Consider the following 22,339-nt stretch of genomic DNA (forward strand, 5'->3'; position numbering starts at 1 on the left):
ACCTTTGTGCCATACTACATGACTCCACTCTGGATGCTATACAAGGAGACAAAGTTTCCATGAAAATTACAAGGGTCACTCAGGAAGTAAAGAAAGTTTTGTAGGTTGGTTGGTTGGTTCAGGGGAGGTGACCAAACAGTGAGGTCATCAGTCTCATCAGATCAGGTAAAGATGGGGAAGGATGTCAGCCATGCCCTTTCACAGGAACCATCCCAGCATTTAGCTGAAGCAATTTAGAGAAATTACAGAAAACCTAAATCAGGACGGCCACATGCAGGTTTGAACCATCATCCTCCCAAATATATGTCCAGTGTGCTTACCACTGTGCCATCTCACTTGGTGAATGTTTTGTTTTTGACACATGACCATTTTCCTACACTACCACCACTACCCAGCCATTGATCTTGGTATTAGTCCACTTTAATTGGGTTGCAGCTACAATACAATAAGATTTCTTATTGCTTAGCTGTATGACTTCAAAATGTCTCTGTATGACTTCAAAATGTGTGACAAAATTGACAGTGCTGCCAAGGGTGAGGTACACAGTGTTATCCACTTTTTAAATGCACAAAAAGTCTGACCCTACAAAATTTATAGACAGATAACTGAGATTTGTGGTTATGTGATGAACAAAGCATCAGTTTAAAAGTGGTGTATCATGTTTACTGGTAACTGGAAGAATGTTCATGATGAAGATCATTCAGGCTGGTTCTCAGTGGCGATTAATGGACTCAAAGCAAGGATTTAAACAAAAATCCAAGTTTATGGGCATTTCACAATTAGTGGATTGCTCATTCTTTCCATAAATTTCAAGAACTGAGTTGCACAAGACTGTCAATGCAGACCTGAGCTATAACGAAGTATGTGCCATGTGGATTCCTCAAATTTCGTCGAACAAATACAAAGCCAAATGAATGGCAGCTGCGTTGACATTTCTCAGCCACTATGAAAAGACTTGGATACCATGTTTCACACCAGAAACAAAGTTCCAATCAATAGAATGGCATCTTTCACAATCCACAGTGAAACAGAAAAAAGCAAAACAAATTTTGAGCACCAGAAAGATTATGGCTATGGTATTTTGGGATCATAAGTGTGTCCTGCTCATCAAATACATACCTAGAGGTCAGAGCATAAATGCAGCGGCCACTGCCAGACACTTTAACTACTTCACCACATTGTTAATAAGAAGCAGTGCAGAATGCTAACCAGGGTAGTCATTGTCCTTCATGACAATGCATGTCCTCCTTCATAATAATGCACCAGGGGTGATATAGGGCTTGCTTCAGTGGTTTCAGTGGAAAATTTTTCAACATCCACCACACAAGTGATTATCATTAATTCCCCAAATTGAGAAATTTGTAACAGCAACTGAGTATGCAGAAGGCATACAAAAGGTAGTATAATGGTATAACAAGTGCCTAAATCTGATTGGTGGCTATGCAGAAAAGTAACTTGGATATCAAATTGTATTAACATACCATTTCATTTAATTATATCAAATAAAAATTTTTGTAGAGAAAAAGTTCTTTACTTTCAGAATGATCATTTACAAATACCAATGCAAAACTGCCATTGTCACTCGCTTCAGGTTATTTGAATATACACTCCTGGAAATGGAAAAAAGAACACATTGACACCGGTGTGTCAGATCCACCATACTTGCTCCGGACACTGCGAGAGGGCTGTACAAGCAATGATCACACGCACGGCACAGCGGACACACCAGGAACCGCGGTGTTGGCCGTCGAATGGCGCTAGCTGCGCAGCATTTGTGCACCGCCGCCGTCAGTGTCAGCCAGTTTGCCGTGGCATACGGAGCTCCATCGCAGTCTTTAACACTGGTAGCATGCCGCGACAGCGTGGACGTGAACCGTATGTGCAGTTGACGGACTTTGAGCGAGGGCGTATAGTGGGCATGCGGGAGGCCGGGTGGACGTACCGCCGAATTGCTCAACACGTGGGGCGTGAGGTCTCCACAGTACATCGATGTTGTCGCCAGTGGTCGGCGGAAGGTGCACGTGCCCGTCGACCTGGGACCGGACCGCAGCGACGCACGGATGCACGCCAAGACCGTAGGATCCTACGCAGTGCCGTAGGGGACCGCACCGCCACTTCCCAGCAAATTAGGGACACTGTTGCTCCTGGGGTATCGGCGAGGACCATTCGCAACCGTCTCCATGAAGCTGGGCTACGGTCCCGCACACCGTTAGGCCGTCTTCCGCTCACGCCCCAACATCGTGCAGCCCGCCTCCAGTGGTGTCGCGACAGGCGTGAATGGAGGGACGAATGGAGACGTGTCGTCTTCAGCGATGAGAGTCGCTTCTGCCTTGGTGCCAATGATGGTCATATGCGTGTTTGGCGCCGTGCAGGTGAGCGCCACAATCAGGACTGCATACGACCGAGGCACACAGGGCCAACACCCGGCATCGTGGTGTGGGGAGCGATCTCCTACACTGGCCGTACACCACTGGTGATCGTCGAGGGGACACTGAATAGTGCACGGTACATCCAAACCGTCATCGAACCCATCGTTCTACCATTCCTAGACCGGCAAGGGAACTTGCTGTTCCAACAGGACAATGCACGTCCACATGTATCCCGTGCCACCCAACGTGCTCTAGAAGGTGTAAGTCAACTACCCTGGCCAGCAAGATCTCCGGATCTGTCCCCCATTGAGCATGTTTGGGACTGGATGAAGCGTCGTCTCACGCGGTCTGCACGTCCAGCACGAATGCTGGTCCAACTGAGGCGCCAGGTGGAAATGGCATGGCAAGCCGTTCCACAGGACTACATCCAGCATCTCTACGATCGTCTCCATGGGAGAATAGCAGCCTGCATTGCTGCGAAAGGTGGATATACACTGTACTAGTGCCGACATTGTGCATGCTCTGTTGCCTGTGTCTATGTGCCTGTGGTTCTGTCAGTGTGATCATGTGATGTATCTGACCCCAGGAATGTGTCAATAAATTTTCCCCTTCCTGGGACAATGAATTCACGGTGTTCTTATTTCAATTTCCAGGAGTGTATGTTCATGCCATTCAGATTAAAAAAACATGGCTCAAACATGGAAGACACTCATTAACTCAGCCCTATGCAAATACATACAAGTAGCTAAGCAGATTCCTAGGAATGATTAGTTTCTACTGGTGCCACATCTTGCAGGCAGCCAAAATACAGGTACCCCTCACCAGTGCCCTTTCTGGGAACTACACCAAAGACAAGTGAACTGTTCCATGGTCAGAAGAAATATCATAAGCTTTCAAAACAATCAAACAGGTGCTACAGAGGGTTACGATTCTGGCCCGAACTTCACCGATGGCCTACCTGTCAGTCGCTGTCAATGCTAGTGACACTACCATCTGTTCTGTCCTACAGCAAATGTTAATGGCATACATCAACCCTTATGATTTTTCTCATGCAAATTAAAGGGCTCTCAAAAATTGTGTCCACATACAATTGTGAACTACTTGTGCTCTACAAGACAGTAGGGTATTTCAAGGAGTACACTGATGGCCACCCCTCACACTTTTCACCAACTACTCCCCTTAGTACACACCATTCATAATCCTAGTCCAGATGTATCACCCCACTGCTTTCAGCACCTTGACCTCATAACAGAATTCTCAACAGACATCCAACACGTGAAAGGGGGGAAACATGATTGTGGACTACATGTCCCATATTCATCCCATCAATAAATTTATCAACCATGAGGACCTAGTGAACCCACAAGGACATGAAGATCATTTATGTGAACTCTTAAATGACCCCAACACAGGCCTAGGGCTTGAAAAAGTAAGGTTACCCAACACTCATGTAAAACTCTGGTGTGACACATCACAAGGTAGACCATGCCCACTAATCCCCATGCCACTCAGAAAATCAATTTTTGACAGCCATCATAACCTGTCACACCCCTCAGTTCACCCCAACATGAGACTCATTACAGAATGTTTTGTTTGGCTGGGGGTTAACACATACTGCAGGATATAGTTGAGGGCCTGTGTTCTGTGACAGCATAGCAATACCAGATGGCATGCATTCCCCCACAGAAGGCATCCTCACTGTACCAAAAAAATGTTTCCAGCACATAGTACAGGACCCAATTGGCTCCTTACCTGAGTCCAAAGATTACAACACATTTTATCAGCCATTGACCACACAACTTGGGTAGAATGAATCCCTTTACATGGAATAACAGCCAAATCGACATCACGGGCTTTCATTACCACCTGAATTTTCCACCTCAGTTGCCCTCTATCCACCACAATTGACTAGGGCTAGCAATTTGAATCCTTCCTCCTTGCTGAGCTGTAAAAACTAGGCAGCATGCAACAGTTTCACACAATGGCCTACCACCCACAGAGCAACAAGGTAGTGGGAAGATGGCATCAGACACTGAGGGCTGCCATAATGAGCCGCAACGCCTTGTGGACAGACATTCTACCTTGTATTCTGGCAGGCACCTGGGCGACATACAAAGACAGCCTGAAGTCACTGCTTGCAGAGGTGCTGTTCAGCAAGTGCTTCACCCAATCTCCCCCTCCCTGCAGCAGACTTTTTCTTAACCTCCCCACCATTAATGCCTGCAGAATTACCTTCATTAGTACTGAATGTCCAACTCCACATTAACAACACTCTCACACCCCAGCCTCATGCTCATGTGTTACGAGCAAGCTTCATCGTCAAGCAGCTAAGTGATAGCTGCCATAAAATGTTATCTAACAACACAATCTGCTATGTGCACCAGCGACTGTACTGTGGCCCTTGCAATGTGACTAATGGAGAGAATAAACATTCTCAATGCTAGTGACAGCCACAACAGTATCTGTCCACTGACTGAAACCTGCTTGATTGCTAACAGCAGAGGACAACAACCTTTCCCAACCACAACCCTTCCAGTGTGGGTCTTCATGTCGATATGATAAATTCAACATCCAGACTGGAGACACATCCACAGTTGCAAACATTGCTGATGACAGCCCTCCCTGCTCTGCTAAGGCAGGCCCATCCACCCCTTCCCCTCCACCCTCCCCCCCCCCCCCCATTTCTATGGGACTACATGTGGGAGTAAACCACCACCCCTACCTGCCACATGGTGCTCTGCATCAGGTGGTGGGCCTCTGATGTGCATCAGTTGTAAGGATTGACTCTGCCCAACATACTGACTGTAACAACTACAAACATATTTTAACTGTAACCAAAACTTGTGACCTTTATTTATCATTTCCCACTTGCTTCTTGAGTAGTGTATACTGAAAGATATTCTCAATGTACTCACCCTACACGTCGTGCATTTAAATGTGTATATGATAAATTGAGAACAACTGGATCTTTAACGTATCGGAAACGTATCCAGGAGAGGAAAGTTACTAATGAGGAAATGGAAATTGGTACTCTTGCCACTGTGGTTCAAGATCCTTGTGTTAGTTCGCATCAAATCGCAAGGGAATCTGTCATGAGCCAGAGTAGTGTTGTTCGTGTTCTGCATCATCATAAATATCATCCTTACCATATCAGTCTCCACCAAGAATTAACTGGTATGGATTGTATGCGTCGCCTTGAATTCTGCTGATGAGCTCAACTTAAGATTCAGAGAGATCACACATTTATTAATTTGATTTATTTACTAATGAGGCTACATTCACAGACCATGGATATGTTAATTTGCATAATATGCATTACTGGGCAACTGAAAATTCATGTTGGCTGCGGCAAGTTGCACACCAAAAACTGCAGTTGGTGAATGTATTGTGTGGGATTCTGGAGGACAGAATTATAGGCCCCTATTTCATTAAAGGAAATATTAGGTCTGTTATTGGAAGAAATACTTTTAGGAACAAGGAACAGAATGTGGTATCCACACAATGGGTGCCTGGCACATTTTTTGCTGATGGCTAGAAATGAGTTGCAGAGACAATTCCCAAATCATTGGATTGGACGTGGAGGAGATGTGTGTCGTGGCCAGTTTGTTTGTCAGACTTGATGCCTCTGAATATTTTCTTGTGGCGATTTGTAAAAGAAATTGTTTATAAAGAGGTTCCAACTACACCTGAAGATATGTGAGAAAAAATTGTCAGAGCATGTGCTTCAATAAGTGCTGATGTGTTAAGGGATACCAATGGTCATCACTTCGAACACCTTCTGTAAATGGACATTCATGCCACCTTTGTGACCTTCATTGACCTCTAAAGACCTTAATGTTACACATCATTGGATTTATCTCGATAGCTGCTATCAAAAAAAAAAAAAAAAAAAAAAAAAAAAAAAAAAAAAAAAAAAAAAAAAGTTAACCTTCATATCTCTGACACGACCCCACCTAGCAACAAAAAACCAACGTCATATTATAGCCCCCATTGTCCCACAAACTTTTCAGCTCCTATCATACTTTTGGAGTTATTCTTGGTGGCAGTTATTAGTGACTCACCCTGTATAATAATGACAGTAAAATGTGAAATTCTTCACCATGATATTTTTACCTGCTTGTTTCTTGAGTAGGGCGTATCGCAGTAAAGCATTTTGTATGTGTTCAGTATGCAGTAATGGTAATAAAGTGGAATTCTTTGCCAAGGTATTTTTACATTGTTCTCTTCAGTCCCAGATGCCCAGGATTCTCACAGGCCTCAGCTGATTTCATGTAAAGATGCTTTCATTACTAGGACCAGAGACAGACCAGGATGGTATACAACAAGAAAAAGTGTTGATTTTTTATTTATTTATTTATTTGCAAAATGCCTGTTAACAGGCTTGTGACCACTCAGATTTTTTTGCCTTTTCTGCATAAGATTTTAAAAGGTGAGATATTTTGTCTGCTCAAGGTATGACTCTAGTGTAATAATTAATTTTATCCGGGAACACTTGCAAATTTTTATGTGCAGTGGAAGCAGGCTATTTCACAAGGATTGACATACTCTTTAGTTGGTTTGAGACATTTCTGGCTACGGAATCTACATATGTGACAGTTTGTTGAAAAAGAAAAGAACATGTGAAATGGTTTCATTTAAGGCAATATTGTGGAAGTGTCTCAAACAAAAACTGAAAAATCTGCAGATGTTTAGTGATTTTTAATCTTTGATGGTAATATGATCTATTTAATTTACACATTTTTTTGTAAGTTCTGGGTATATCTGGAGTATTGCAGAGGCAATGATGACCCTGTCTGGTGATCTGTTGAATTGCGCAACGCAAAAGTGGTGTTGATGAGAACGGTTTTTTGAATTCTTAATCTAATGGGAGCTGCAAATAGGCGTTGGACTAATTTAACTTGTGGAAATATTACTCTCCAGAAAGCTGTGTGAACAGTCATTGGTATAGAGTAAAGGGTATGGGGTTATTTCACCATTGCTTTAAAATCACCACCCAGACACAGTTTCTCTCCTAGTTTGCAAACAATTAACAACAGTATTACCCACTGCCTGTCAGCTATACATGTCAAAGCATTATGCTACTTCTTCTTCAAGATCACAAGATCATCATGAAGAGCCAGTGAGACTGGTTGGGACTGAAAGAAATGAGACACTGGAAATATTTTAGGAATAATGTGAGCCTTGAAATCTGTTGCAGCTCCTAGGCCAGGCCAGGTTCAGAGAGGCAAACAATGTAAAAAGCACAATAGATTGCTGGATAGAATGAAATGATCCCTGAACAATAAATCTGGACACAGCATGTGCATCAAGGTGTAATATGTCAGTATTATAAAAAGGATGTATTGCTGCAGGCATTGAGTCACGGACAGACACAGTGAAAAGACAGCCAAACATCTAAGCTTTCGGATAGGAAAGTGCTCCTTTAGAAATAGAAAACACACACACATTCACACAAGCACAATTCATACACACACACATGGCCACAGTCTCTGGCCACTGTGGCCTGACTGCAGACTGTGACTGCATCTGATATGAGCAGCAATCTGGGATGGGTAGTGGCGGTGTAAAGAGGAGTCACCGGGTGGGGGTGGGGGGGATATCAGGGTAAGGGTGGAGGAAGATGATGTGCTACCTGCAGGGATGTGTGGGAACAGGATAGGGCTGCTAGGTGCAGAGTCGGAATGCTGTGCTATGGGGGGGAGGGGGGGGGAGGTAGAGGAGAGAGGTGAGAAGGGAAAAGATTGCAGATGTGTTGGTGGAATAGAAGAAGTGTGTAGTGCTGGAGTGGGAGTACAAAAAGGGACAGGTAGGTGGAGGTAAGGGACTAGTGAAGCTTGAGGCCAGAGGAGTTCCAGGAATGAAGGGCATGTTTTAGGGAAAGTTAACACCTGTGCAGTTCAGAAAAGCTGGTGTTGGTAGGAATGGCACAGGCTGTGAAGCAGTCATTGCAGTGAAGCACATCATGGTGGGCAGCATGTTCAGCAACTGGGTGACCAGCAGTCATTGGAGACAATACATAGAAGAAATGTGTGATGATAAAGACTTCAAGAATAAAGACAATGTGATGGAAGACATCTATGTTTCTGAAAGAAAAATGCAAGGTCCTCCAATCATGAGATATATATTTGAACATGCTCTGCAGAGATTCAAAGAAGAAAGTGCAACTGGTGTTGATGACATCACTGCAGAACTGCTGAAAAATTTAGGTAACAAGATGGAAGACCAATTATTCAGAGTAATAAATGACTGCTACTAAAAAGGAGTCATACTAAAACACTTCATACAATACAGAACTATTACCACACCTAAAATAGGGAAGGTAATGGATTGCATAAATTACAGAACACTTACTTATAATTTTATCACATGCCTCTTAAATGTTGATTAATACAGTTAAGAGCAGCATAAAAGGAGATGTAGGTAAGCTAGAGAAAACCATTTTGGATATGAAAAAGGTAGAGAAACAAGAGAAGCAATTTTGGTCTTGCACATGCTGTTGGAGGGAAGGACAGGTATGAGTAGCAGAACTTATCTTACCTTATAAAAAGGTTTGACAATGTGAACTAGGAGCTACTGTTTAGAAGTATGAAGTAAATAGGACAGGACTGGAAGGATAGAAAAACGATTAATCAACTGTATCAGAACCAATGCACAAAAATAAACATCAATAAGGTAGAGAACAAGAATTGGATTAGAAGAGGAGCCATACAAGAATGTCCCGTATCTCCACATTTGTTTAATGTGTTCATTGAGGAAAATATTCAGATCATGAAAGAAAAGACAAAGGGAATAAAAAACAGTGGTGACAGTATACACTGTATCAGATTTTCTAATGACAAAATAATAGTTGCAGACTCTGAAAGAGAAACAAATAGAATGGTGAAAGTCATATCAGACAATGGAAAATCCAGGATGGAAGGTATCAGTACAATGAAAAGGATAGTTGCTACTCACCATAAAGTGGAGATACTGAGTTGCAAAAAGGCACAACAAGAAGACTGTTGGAAAGTTAACTTTCAGCCAACAAGGCCTTTTCAAAAACAGACAAGCTACACATATGTACACATTCACACAAATGCAACTCACCTGCACATGACCACAGTCTCTGCCAGCTGAAGCCAGACTTTGAGCAGCAGCACATTACGGGAGAGACAGCTGGGTGAGGGGTAAGGAGGTAGGTTGGGTGGGGAGGACCAGGAATAGCAGTGTAGAGGTGGGGGATGGTAAAGTGCTGCTGGGAGCATGCAGGGATGAGGTGCTGAGTGGGGCAGCTAGGTTCAGTCAGGAGGTTAGATAGAGGGTGGGGGAGAGAGGAGGAGATTAGTGGAAAAGGAGAGAAGTAAACAGACTGGGCACATTGGTAGAATAGAGGACTGTGTAGTGCTGGAATAGAGACAGAGAACAGGCTAGATGGGTAAGGACAATGAGTAATGAAGGTTGAGGCCAGGAGGGTTATGGGAATGTAGGATATATTGTGGGGACAATTCCCACCTGTGCAGATCAGAAAAGCTGGTGTTGGTGGCACAGACACAGGCTGTGAAGCAGTCACTGAATTGAAGGACGTCATGTTGGAGAGCGTGCTCAGTAAAAGGGTGCTCCAGTTGTTTCTTGGCCACAGTTTATCAGTGGCCATTCATGCGGACAGACAGTTTATTGGTTGTTATGCCCATGTAGACTGCAGCACAGTGGTTGCAGCTTAACTCGTAGTCAGATGACTGGTTTCACAGGTAGCCCTGCTTTTGATGGGGTAGATGATGTTTGTGACCAGACTGGAGTAGTTGGTGGTGGGAGGCAGCAAGGGGCTGGGAGCAGGGGTTGTGTAGGGGTGAATGAGGATATTATGTAGGTTCGTTGGGCAGCAGAATAACACTGAGGGACTAGTGGGAAGGATAATGGGTGGGGCATTTCTCATTTCAGGGCACAACAAGAGGTAGTCGAAACCCTGGTGGAGAATGTAATTCAGTTGCTCTAGTCCAGGTGGTTCTGAGTCACAAGGAGAATGCTCCTCTGCAACCAGATGATGGGGCTTTGGGAGGTGATGGGTGACTGGAAAGATAAGGCACAGGAGATCTGTTTTTGTACAGGGTTAGGAGGATAATTATTATTTGTAAAGTCCTCAGTGAGACCCCCGGTATATTTCGAGATTGACCGCTCATCACTACATATGGGACAATCACAGGTGGCTAGGCTGTATGGAAGGGACTTCTTGTCATGAAATGGGTGGCAGCTGTTGAAGTGGAGATATTGCTGGTGGTTGGTAGGTTTGATATGGTCAGATGTACTGATAGTCATTTTGATGTGGAGGTCAACATCAAGGACAGAAGCTTTTCAGGTTGAGTAGGACCACATGAAGTGAATGGGGGCAAAGTGTTGAGATTCTGGAGGAATGTGGATAGGGTGTTCTCATCCTCAATCCAGATCAGGAAGATGTCAGTAGCGAATATGAACCAGGTGAGGGGTTTGAGATTCTGGGTGTTTAGGAAGGACCCCTCTAGATGGCCCATGAATATGTTGGCATAGGATGGTGCCATGTTGATGCTAAGGCTTTTGGAAGAAAGGTTCATGACTGTGTTTCGGGTCTATTTAGGTTCTGGATTCTGTGTGGTAGTAGGAGGCAGTTTTGAGGATGGAGTAACTGTAGTAGGCCTGGGAGATAGGATTTGTCAGCCAAATCCCTCAGCATGCAAACTAACCTTACATCCACAGCAAGATTCACAATCCATCACCTAAAAATTAATCCCAACCATACATTGTACCTGCTGACAAAGGCTCCACCACAGATGTTTTTTAATCACATGGATTACCTGGCAGGACTCTGCCAGCTGTCAGATTCATCCACCTACAAGCCCTGCTGCAGTGACCTCATTCCAGAAATCCAACATGATCTCCAGTCTCTCCTCAAATCCTTAGGCCCACCCCAGAACATTTCCCCATAGCCCATCTCTCTCCTCACCCCTAACATTCCCCACACTCCTACCTTCTACATGATTGCTAAAAATCCATAAATCCAATCACACAGGACACTCCATTGTGCCTGATTACTGTGCCCCCTCCCCTCCCCCACTGAGAGAATCTCTGCTCTTGTAGACCAAAACCTTCAGCCTATTACCTGCAACCTACCAACCCACATAAAAGATACCAACCATTTCCTCTACTGACTCTCCACAATTTCTGTTCCTTTACCACATGGTGCCCTGTTCATCACTATTGGTGCCAGCTCCAATTACACAAAATCCCTAATGCCCATCACCTTATCACTATTGAACACTACCTTTCCCAATGCCTGATTGATTCCGCACCAACCACCTGCTTCTTAGACACCATAACCAACTATACATTCACCCACAATTACTTCTTCTTTCAAGGCATTACCTAGAAACAAATCTGGGGTACAGCTGTGTGCACCAACATGGCAACATCCTATTCCAACATATTCATGGGCTATCTAAAGGAATCCTTCATAAACACCCAGAAGCTCAAACCCCTCACCTGGTTCAGATTCGCTGCTGACATCTTCCTGATCTGGATCAAGGGTGAGAATATCCTATCCAGATACCTCCAGAACCTCAACACCTTCTCCCCCATTCACTTCATCTGGTCCTACTCAACTCAGCAAGCCACTGTTCTCGATGTTGGCTTCCACCTCAAAATAGCTACATCAGGAGCTCTGTCCATGTCAAACCTACCAATCATCTGCAATACCTCCACTTTGACAGCTGCCACCCATTCCATATTAAGAAGTCCCTTCCATACAGTCTAGCCACCCGTGGCCACCACATATGTAATGATGAGTGGTCCCTCTCAAAATATACTGGGTGTCTCACTGAGGACTTTACAAATCGTAATTACACTCCTAACCTTGTACAAAAACAAGCCTGTTGCTGAGCATGCTGTCCAACATGATGTCGCCTTCATTCAATGACTGCTTCACAACCTGTGCCATCCGGATCCTTCCTCCCCCCACCCCCACTCTCCATCTAACCTGCCAACTGATCCTAGCTACCCCTCTTTCCATCTAGTCCCTGCATGCTCCCAGCATCACTTTACTGTCCCCCACCCCTATCCTGACATCCTTCCCCCCTTCCTGCCCCAGCCTCCTCCTTACCCCCACCCTGTTGCCTCTGCCATAATGCCCTGTTGCTTACAGTCTGCCTCCAGCTGCCAGAGATTGTGGTATGTGTGTGTGAGTTGCATATATGTGTGTGTGTGTGTGTGTGTGTGTGTGTGTGTGTGTGTGTGTGTGTGTGTGTGTGTGTGTGTGTGTGTTTGTCTATTTTTGACAAAGGCCTTGTTGGCCAAAAACTAACTTTCCAACAGTCTTTTTGTTGTGCCTTTCTGTGACTCAGTTTCTCTGCTAAATGGTGAGTAGCAACTATCCTTTTCACTACACTGAAAGTCATATCACACATTCTTAAACAATGGAAATTAAAAATGAATGACTGGAAAATGAAAATAATGGCAGTAAGAAAAATATGAGGGAAATTAAAATCAATATAGAAACTGATGGTATCATAATATATCATGAAACAATATTGAGATCGAATAGTGACATAGGACAACTGATGCATTCGGGCATGGAGAAAAGGGTTGCACTGGCAAAACAGGTATTTATGGATAAGAAAAACATTTTAACCAGAAACATATGAAGTTAGGTGTTATAAAATCCTTCACCAAATCTTTTCCATGGAGTGCATGAAAGTGAAAGTTGTACTTGGGGTAAATTGGAAGGGAATTGACTTGCAGCTGCTGAAATGACAAGAATGAGCTGGACAGGATGAAAAACCAACCTGGTAGTCTTCATGGAAATCAATGAAGAGAGATGATTATTAAATGAAATGGAAAAGAGGAAAATAAAATTTATTGCACACTTTCGTCATTTATATTCTTGAAGGGTAAGTGCTAATAATGAAAAGAATAAGATGGCCTAGGATGAAGTATTTGGAAGGAATCAAGAAGAGGATAGGCTGTGGCATTTACATTGGACTGAAATGAATAGCCAGTGACAGAAGAGAGTGGTTGGATTGACAAGGCATTATAGTTTAAAGTATGTATGTACAAGCTGTTACTGAAAAACTCAACTTGTTTGGTATAGGAGAGTTCACTGTCTCTTTGATGACAGGTTAATCTCACACCCTGTGTTATTTTTGTAGCTGATGTTGCCCTTGGATGTTTGTTCATATAGAGCTACTTTAAACAAATAATATAAATTTGATTATCTACATTCCACAATGTGATATTATGAGTTTGATCAATTTTTCTTGTGTAGTTCAAATTTCATATCTATCTGAAGCAGGAGAAACTCTTTATGTATTCTTTCACAGATCAGACAATACACCAACGTTTTTCTCTTGCCCATGGCTGAAATTGAAACTGATGGACATAATTGATATATATTATTTCTCTTGCCCATGGTTGAAAATGATAATCGTGGATGTAACTGATATATATTATCTACTTTTTGTTTCAAGATCTGACAGAAATGCTGTACTTATTTATACTGACTCTATCACACAAAAATGATCATTCAAACTCACTCTTCTGCTCAAACATACATAAAAGTTTGGCAAAAATAATATATTATGCTGGAATAAAAACATTCAAATAATGAGACCTGTCACTAGCTATTGCACAACTGAGAAAGGTGACACATATTCCTGTCTGGCCATCCAGATTTAGGCTTGCATGATTTTGCTAAATTAAATAAATCAGTTTACTGAATGATTCCTTTGTAAAGGACAAGGGCAATTTAGTTCACCATCCTTACCTAATCAGAGCTTGCACTGTATCATTGAATATCTCATCATCATACAACATTAGTAAACTTTCTTTCTCCCCACCTTCTTTCCTTATAATTATAACTTTACAGCATGTGGTACTGAGTTAACTCTAATCAGTATGTGGTTACTTTGGTTATAAAAAGGGAAGCCTAGTAAAAATAAATATATGTTTGAGGTATTTATTTCTACAAAAATGACATTTATTTTTATAACTCAGGTAAATAATTTATTAGGAACACTTGAACTAATGTCAGGTCAATTGGATGTCACTGTTAGGTGCTGCGCATGGTTCAGAACTGCTACATCTTCTTGGCCCATCCCTTATGCAGCAGCTTTCTGGACGCAGACCATCTGGGACTGAAGAAAGGTTTGGCAGAATGATACGTCAAATGTGGGCTGAATTTTCACGAACAGGGTAAAATTTTATACTAAAAATTTGCATTCATTGTAATGAGATCGTAATTTTGTTAACACTTTCTGGTTACCATCCCCAGAATCTGCACACAACTATAAATTTACACAATAACACTGTTAAGATAAATTATCTAAGCAAATGATAAAAGCGAGAAATGAGCTGAGATACGGGTGTGACATACATGTAAATGTTTTGCACGTTCTTGGATGTTTTAAATAATGACATGTCAAAGCTAATTATGTCACATAATGAGAGCAACCACTAACAGAAGGACGTAAGTTCAGTGATGTCATATTCAAGGTGAAATATGAATACTACTCATCAGACAGCAACAGTTGATGTAAGTTGGATTTGTAGTTCCCGCACTGTTGCAGAGAAAGGGGCAAGCACACAATTTTCACCATGATATGGCATGTAGTTTTAAGTCTGCAGTGGACTATTCTACAACAGCTGTCTGTACGGTTCCAGTCTGACAGGAAGCTGAGGCATAATATAGATACAAAATTGAATTAAAACCTCTACATTTAATATGTAAAATACTTGAATATCTAGACTGTCAAGCCACAGGTACTGGATTACTAGATTACACTAAGAGTTAAGTGTTTGCATGGTATAATAACCATTCATACCTACATAAACAGACTTGAAAATTCTATTCATTTCTATTTACTTGTGTTTATTCAGAAAGGACTTCATCAGGATATAAAAATTGCATAAATAGAGTAAATGAGCTCTTGACTTCCTACTACTAGGTTCATATCTACATGACTAGACAAATATTTGTCATATGTTAGCAGTGGGCTGTATGTACCATTAATAAATGAAAGTTTAAAATGAGGAATGCTACTTGTCATACAATTAATATGAATCTTCAGTCCCTGAATCTATATTGTTAGCTAATTTATAAGAGTTGTTACTCAATTAAATTTTTAATTTTCTTTTGAACTTACAGAAATCTTCAATTTCTTTCTTTTTGTTCAATTGGACCCTTGCACCAAAATACTGAACTTCACTCTAAATCATAGGCAAGGAATAAAAGTATGCATGCAAACTACAGAGGGTCCATAAATAAAGTTACAGTTTCAAAATACTGTAGAAAAAGATCCACTGCTCAGAATGTTGTCAAATCTGAGCAGCATATTATGATACAGGGGGAAAAATTATGGAACAAAAAAGTCTCTTAATGTAAATGGGGTCAGCTACAAATGACAGATGAATCACAATATGGCAACTATGGTTCGAGATGCATATTGCACCATCCATAGTGTTCAATGTGCATGATAACTCAAGTTTGGTAATAACAGTTGTGGCACTGTTAGTTAGGTCAGTCCAAACGCCACAGCAAGGTCATACCATATCTAATGGGAAAAATCAGTTTTTAACTGTTCTGAGCAAAAACCCACATAAAAAGCAAAATGGTCTCAGTTTTTGTCACAAGGCCAAAAACTGCACAAGAAGCAAAATGACATTGATTTTTAACTCACCAACAGATCAGAATGTGTTGCACAATGTGTGCCTTCAATTCAGCTATGTTAATAATTGAAGCACTGAATACAATATTTTAAGGTACACCCACAGCCAGAAGTCATCTGAATTAGGATCAGGTGATCTGGACAGCAAGCTGATAATTCTAATATTTCTGAAATGCCTCTGCAGCAGCTACTTCACCACTTCACTGGCTGTGTAATGTGTTGAGGAACACCATCTTGCATAAAAATGATTCTAGCCACACATCATTGCTGTTGAAAGGTTGGAATTAAATTACACTGGTGTGCAAAAGACTAATAGCATATGCCAGTGATGATATAGGTAACTGGACCTGCAGGACTGATCTCAAAAAAAGTGGTCCTACAATAAATGATGCAGCCAACCCACACCACAGATCATCTTTGCAGAATGAAGTGGTACCAGTTGATGTACCTGCATATTTTCTGTTACTTGTATTCTACAATTCTGCATAGTGACATATCCTTGGAGATCAAAATTGGGTTCTTCTGTCCACAGAATGTTCCATGGCCATTCATTGTCCACTACTATGCCAGCAAGAAATTTCACAGAAAATGTTTGTTTTGCTGGCAACTCGGCAAGAAGCAACTCCTGAACATGGGTGATTTTGAATGGGTAACAATGCAGGAGGTTTCATAGGATCTTATGAATCATGCTTGCAGGCATGTCCAAATTTTGGGCAATTCCCCAAGCATTACAAGTTTGCACACCACTGCTCGACCCCTCCTGCAATGCTGTGGCCACATCTCCAACAGCTGCTTTATAAAAAGGAAAAAAGGGATAATGTAGACAATTTTACACATATTTCTATGTCATCAGTGTTTGCTAAAGTTATTGAAAAGGCTGTGTATGTAATGATAATTGATCATTTTATATCACACGATTTGCTATCAAATGTACAGTTTGGCTTTAGAAGTCATTTAACAACTGAAAAATGCTATATTCTCTTTTCTTTGTAAGGTACTATATGGGTTAAACAAAAGGTTTTGAACGCTTTTTTGATTTAACTAAGGCGTTTGATTGTGCTGATCACAACATATTGCTCCAGAAGTTGGACCATTAAGGAATACAGGTAGTAGCTCACAATTGGTTCACCATTTACTTTAGCAACAGACAGAAAAAGGTCATTATTCACTATGTTGAGAATGGCTGTGATGTGTGGTCTGAGTGGAGTACGATTAAATTGGGGGTGCCCCAGGGATCAGTGTTGGGGCCACTCCTGTTCCTTATTTATATAAATGATATGCTCTCTAGTATCACGGGTGACTCTAAAATATTTCTGTTTGCTGATGACAGTAGATTAGTAGTAAAGGATGTTGTGTGCAACATTGGCTCAGTTTCAAATAATGTAATTCATTACCTAAGTTCATGACTTGTAGAAAATAAACTAACGCTAAATCACAGTAAGACTCAGTTTTTACAGTTTCTAACACACATTTCAACAAAACCTGACGTTTTAATTTCACAGAATGGGCATATGATTAGTGAAACTGAACAGTTCAAATTTCTAGGTGTTCAGATGGAAAACAGTCATGGAAAGCCCACGTTCAGGATCTTGTTCAAAGACTTAATGCTGCCACTTTTACTATTCGAACGGTATCTGAAGTGAGTGATCATTTGACACAAAAATTAGTCTACTTTGCTTATTTTCATTTGCTTGTGTCGTATGGTATTATATTTAGAGGTGACTCTTCCAATTCTAAAAGGATATTTTTGGCTCAGAAACAGGCGGTTCGGGCAATAAGTGGTGTAAGTTCATGAACCTCTTGTCAACTCCTGTTCATGAGTCTGGGTATTTTGACATTGGCCTTGAAACATTCCACGTGGGAAAAATATATCTAAAAACAAAGATGCTGTAACTTACCAAACGAAAGCATTGGTATGTTGATAGAGACAATAAAAAACACACAAACACACACACAAATTTCAAGCTTTCGCAACCCAAGGTTGCTTCATCAGGAAAGAGGTAAGGAGATTTATTTATTTATTTTATTTATCCATCCGTTGACAATAAATATTGTATGGATGTTGTCAAGCCATTTCAAAGAAATGGACACAAACAATATATACATAAAAAAGTACAAAACATAATAATACAATGAGGTTAATAATAATACAATGTAAGTAATATAGCCTATATACATCCCTGCTTGTTATTTTAAATGCATAGTCTGTTTTTCATAAGGCTTTAGTTTTGTCCTCCCTAAGCGGCAAGTCCTTATACACACCACACTGCTTAAGTATATATTTACATCACACAACAGCTGTCCTTTAAGTATGTAATGTAATGAACAATTAGGTAATGAATGATTAGGTAGGGCCTACATATTGAGTATTTTCCATTTTGCATTTAAAAATATCATCAGAAAAAATTTATTGAGCTACATAGTCATTTACACAATAAAAACATTGTTCTACTAGAAATTTTTTAAATTCTGTTTTAAATTTGTCATCATCTTCTAACTTCCCGATGTTGACTGGCAGTGCGTTGTACAGTTTTGCACCGATATGGGTCACATGCCTTTGTGTATTCATTCTTTTTGTTTGCTGAGTATGGAGTGCTGCGCTATTACGGGTATTGTAGTTATGAAAGTCGGCATTTGTCTGAAAATCTGCAATGTGGGTCCTGACATACAATACACATTTGTATATGTATAATGATGGTATAGTAAGTATTCTAAGCTTTTTGAATATGGGTTTGCATTGTGTCTGTGGACGACTGTGAGTTATTATTCGGATGGCCCTCTTCTGCAACAAAAATATTTGTTTTAGGCGCCCTGTTGTGGAACCCAAAAATATTATTCCATATGTGGCAAGAGATTGAAAATAGCCGAAATATGCCATTCTGGCACCCTCTGAGGTACAAACATTTGCAATAATTCTGAGAGCAAAACAGGCTGAATTAAGTTTCTGTGCAAGTTTTATTAAGTGGTCATTAAAATTTAAGTTTTCATCCACATGAATCCCCAGCAATTTTGTGGATGTCACTCTGTCTAAGGCTTTGTCACCCCACAACAGATCAAGATTTACATTTTGACATCTTTTCCCAAACTGCATATAATTTGTTTTATTTACATTCAATGTCAACCTGTTTGCATTGAGCCAAGAGTGGATGTAATTTAGTACTTTATCAGCAGTTGTTGGTAGCAACTGCTTTGGTGCACTTATTATCACACTAGTATCATCTGCAAATATTATTGCTTTGGCTGCATCATCTGAGGTGTGAAAATCATTTATATAGACAAGAAACAATATGGGCCCTAAGATGCTGCCTTTTGGTACTCCTATTTCTACATTTGTTGCCTCTGATACTGAATTTATTTTGTGGTTGGAGTAAGTTGATGTCAGTCCTACAACCTGTGTTCTGTTTTTTAGGTATGATTCAAACCATTTTTTTCCTATCCCATGTATACCCAATGATACCAATTTTTCTAAGAGAATGTCCTGGTTCACCGTGTCAAAAGCTTTGGAGAGGTCTAAATTTACTCCTACTACACTATAATCTTTTTCTAGATTTTTGATTATTTGTTCAGTGTAGCACATTACTGCTGTTTCGGTATTTTTACGTGCTTGGAAGCCATGCTGATTTCTGTTAAGTAAACTATGGTCATTTAGATATGTGTTGATTCGGTGCTTCAACAGTTTTTCTAATATTTTTGAAAATGCTGGGAGGAGAGATATTGGGCGATAGTTTTCTACCTTATACTTGCCGCCATTTTTAAATAATGGCTTCACTTTTGAAATTTTCAGCCTTTCTGGAAAAGCTCCTTCACTGAATGATAAATTGGCTATGTGTGCAAAGGGCTTTGCGATTTGTGGTGCTGTCCTTGTTATGATTGACACAGGCACCTCATCTATGCCAGCCAACATTTTGGGTTTCAAGCTTTGTATCACTTTCAACACTTCACCCTCATTTGTTGGCTCTACCCTCATCCTACAAGCTGTTTTTTGATATTCAGGTTTTTCTTCGTTTGTAAATTTTAAGCTTAATGAAGTTGTTGCATTTATGAAGTAATTGTTAATATAATTTGGCAAATCTTGTTTATTAATAATGACATTTTTTAAATTTTTGAGGCTAATGTCCTGGTTTTCACAACTCTTCCCCGTTTCAGTCTTCACAATACCCCATATGGTTTTTGATTTGTTTTCAGACTGTCTTATAAAACTATCATTACTCATGAATTTTGCTTTAGCAATTACTTTTCTATATACCCTCTTGTAATTCCTGACATATTCTATGAATTGTGGGTCTGTGGATGTTTTCATTTTGGAAATTAGTCTCTTTAGAGTTCCACAGGGGGTTTTGATGCCAGCTGTGATCCAAGAACTTGGCTTTGTATTGCCATGTGACCTGATTTTTGACAGCTTTTTTGGAAAACACATTTCAAAATATCCCATGAAAATGGAAGAAAATGTGTTATATGCATCATTTGTATTTGTTAGGGATAGTGCTTCTGCCCAAGCCTCATTAGTTAGCATATTTATGAATTCTACACAGTTCTCTGTAGAAAAATTTCTTTTATACATGAAGTGTGTTTTTCTCTCTTTCAGTGGCCTTGAAGGGATTTTGAGGACAAGAGCATTGTGGTCTGATAATCCCAAATCAGTATTTGTCACTTCAACTTCCGTGCGTCCTACATTTGAAAATATATTATCAATAAGACTGCCTGGATTATTTGTTATTCTTGTGGGTGGGTGTAGGTGTGGAAGCAGGTTGAAACTACATAACAGATTTAGGAACTGATCTTTTAGCCTACTTTCACTCATAAGATTAATATTGAAGTCCCCACACACAACTACAGTGGCTCTATCGGGGAACAGAGTGTTAAGCAATATTTCTAATTGGTTACAGAATATGTCTGCATCACCAGTAGGTGGTCTGTATATTGCTATGACTATGACTTTTCCCTGTATTTCATTCAACTGCACAGCTGCAGCTTCAAAATGATTTTCCACACTCAATGATTCAGCTTCACACCTTCTTTTATAGCTGATACTTGGTTTGGTAAATATACATACACCTTCATTTTTTGTATTTTTTCTACAATATTGGCTTGCCAACTTAAACGGATGAATATTAATGCTACTTAGTTCAAAACTTCTGCACCAATGCTCCACAATGCACATGCAGTCAATATTTGCACTGTTCATAGCTACCTCAAGTTCTAATGATTTATTCCTAAGACACTGAATGTTTAAGCTTAGAATCTGCAGGTGATGAGGATGAGAACTGATTACATTTGTATTTACATTTTGTGGTGTCATACTCCGTTCCTTGCCCTGGCGAGGTACCAAAAATCCTCCAGAAGGACAGGTTTTCTGCACCTTGTAGGTCGTTCACTGGGATATGGTGAGTTGCTTGCTGCTGCTGCTGGTGTAGCTCCCGGTGTCATTGATGCTGTCATTTCTGTTGTTGTTGTTGTTGCTGTTGATGATGATGTATCTGTTTCTGATACTTCAGGTGTTGGTTCTGTTGTTATTGATATGCTTACTTGTGAACTGCTGGCACTTGGGGTGTTTTCTTGCAATGTCAGAACATCACACTTGTATTGTAGTGGTGATGCTTCATTTTCAGATTCACCAAGTAGTTTGTGGGTCTTGTCCTTGAGGGGAATTACGTTTGAAGTGTCACAACTTACTTTCGTTTTGGCATTTACTATTTCTATTATTTTTGCAATTATGAAATTTTTTCCTTATCTATTTAAGTGGAAACCATGTCTAGTATGGAATCTCCTTCCTAGTTTGCTTATATCAATAAAAGTCACATTTTTGAATCGTTTGCATATCTGTTTCATCTCACTATTTGCGCTTTCCACTTCTTTGTTAACGCAGGACCATTCCGCTAGGTCATGACGATGTGGTACTGAAAATACAATGACGTTAGTACATCTTAGTTCATACAGTCGCCTTTATAGTGAAAGCAACAGATCTTGTTTTTCATTTCTTGTGACGTCGTTTGTTCCCGCCAGGAAAATGGCAAAGTCTTTGTTGCTTAATGTGGGAATTTTTTTGTGGCTTATTGCAGTTGCTGTGCAGATTTTCGCACCTGGTTTCACCATGGAAGTTAACTTCACATTGCTTTTATTACGAAAGTCAGTAGCTATGTTTCGCCCTTGGCTGTCTGAATATATTTCGATTTTTGTAATTGTTTTGGAGCTACAAAATGTATGCCTAACTGAGCTGTTTATTTCCTCTTTCTTTTTCACACAAGCCGATAATCCATCGGAACTACATAAGGTTGGCAGATGTTTGTTTACTAAATTTACGTCGGA

The 22,339-nt window shown here is 40.6% G+C and overlaps 1 protein-coding gene across 1 annotated transcript in view; it reads left to right on the plus strand.

The window, feature by feature from the left end:
* LOC126237188 (carboxylesterase 4A-like) overlaps positions 1 to 22,339 on the plus strand; it is a 329,130-nt gene that overhangs the window by 277,764 nt on the left and 29,027 nt on the right. The window contains exon 11 of the mRNA XM_049947068.1: positions 14,423 to 14,561. Within this exon, the coding sequence (XP_049803025.1) occupies positions 14,423 to 14,561 (139 nt within the window). The remainder of the gene's footprint in view (positions 1 to 14,422; positions 14,562 to 22,339) is intronic.

The sequence above is a fragment of the Schistocerca nitens genome, chromosome 1 (genome assembly GCF_023898315.1).
Source record: "Schistocerca nitens isolate TAMUIC-IGC-003100 chromosome 1, iqSchNite1.1, whole genome shotgun sequence".
Classification (NCBI taxonomy): Eukaryota; Metazoa; Arthropoda; class Insecta; order Orthoptera; family Acrididae; genus Schistocerca; species Schistocerca nitens.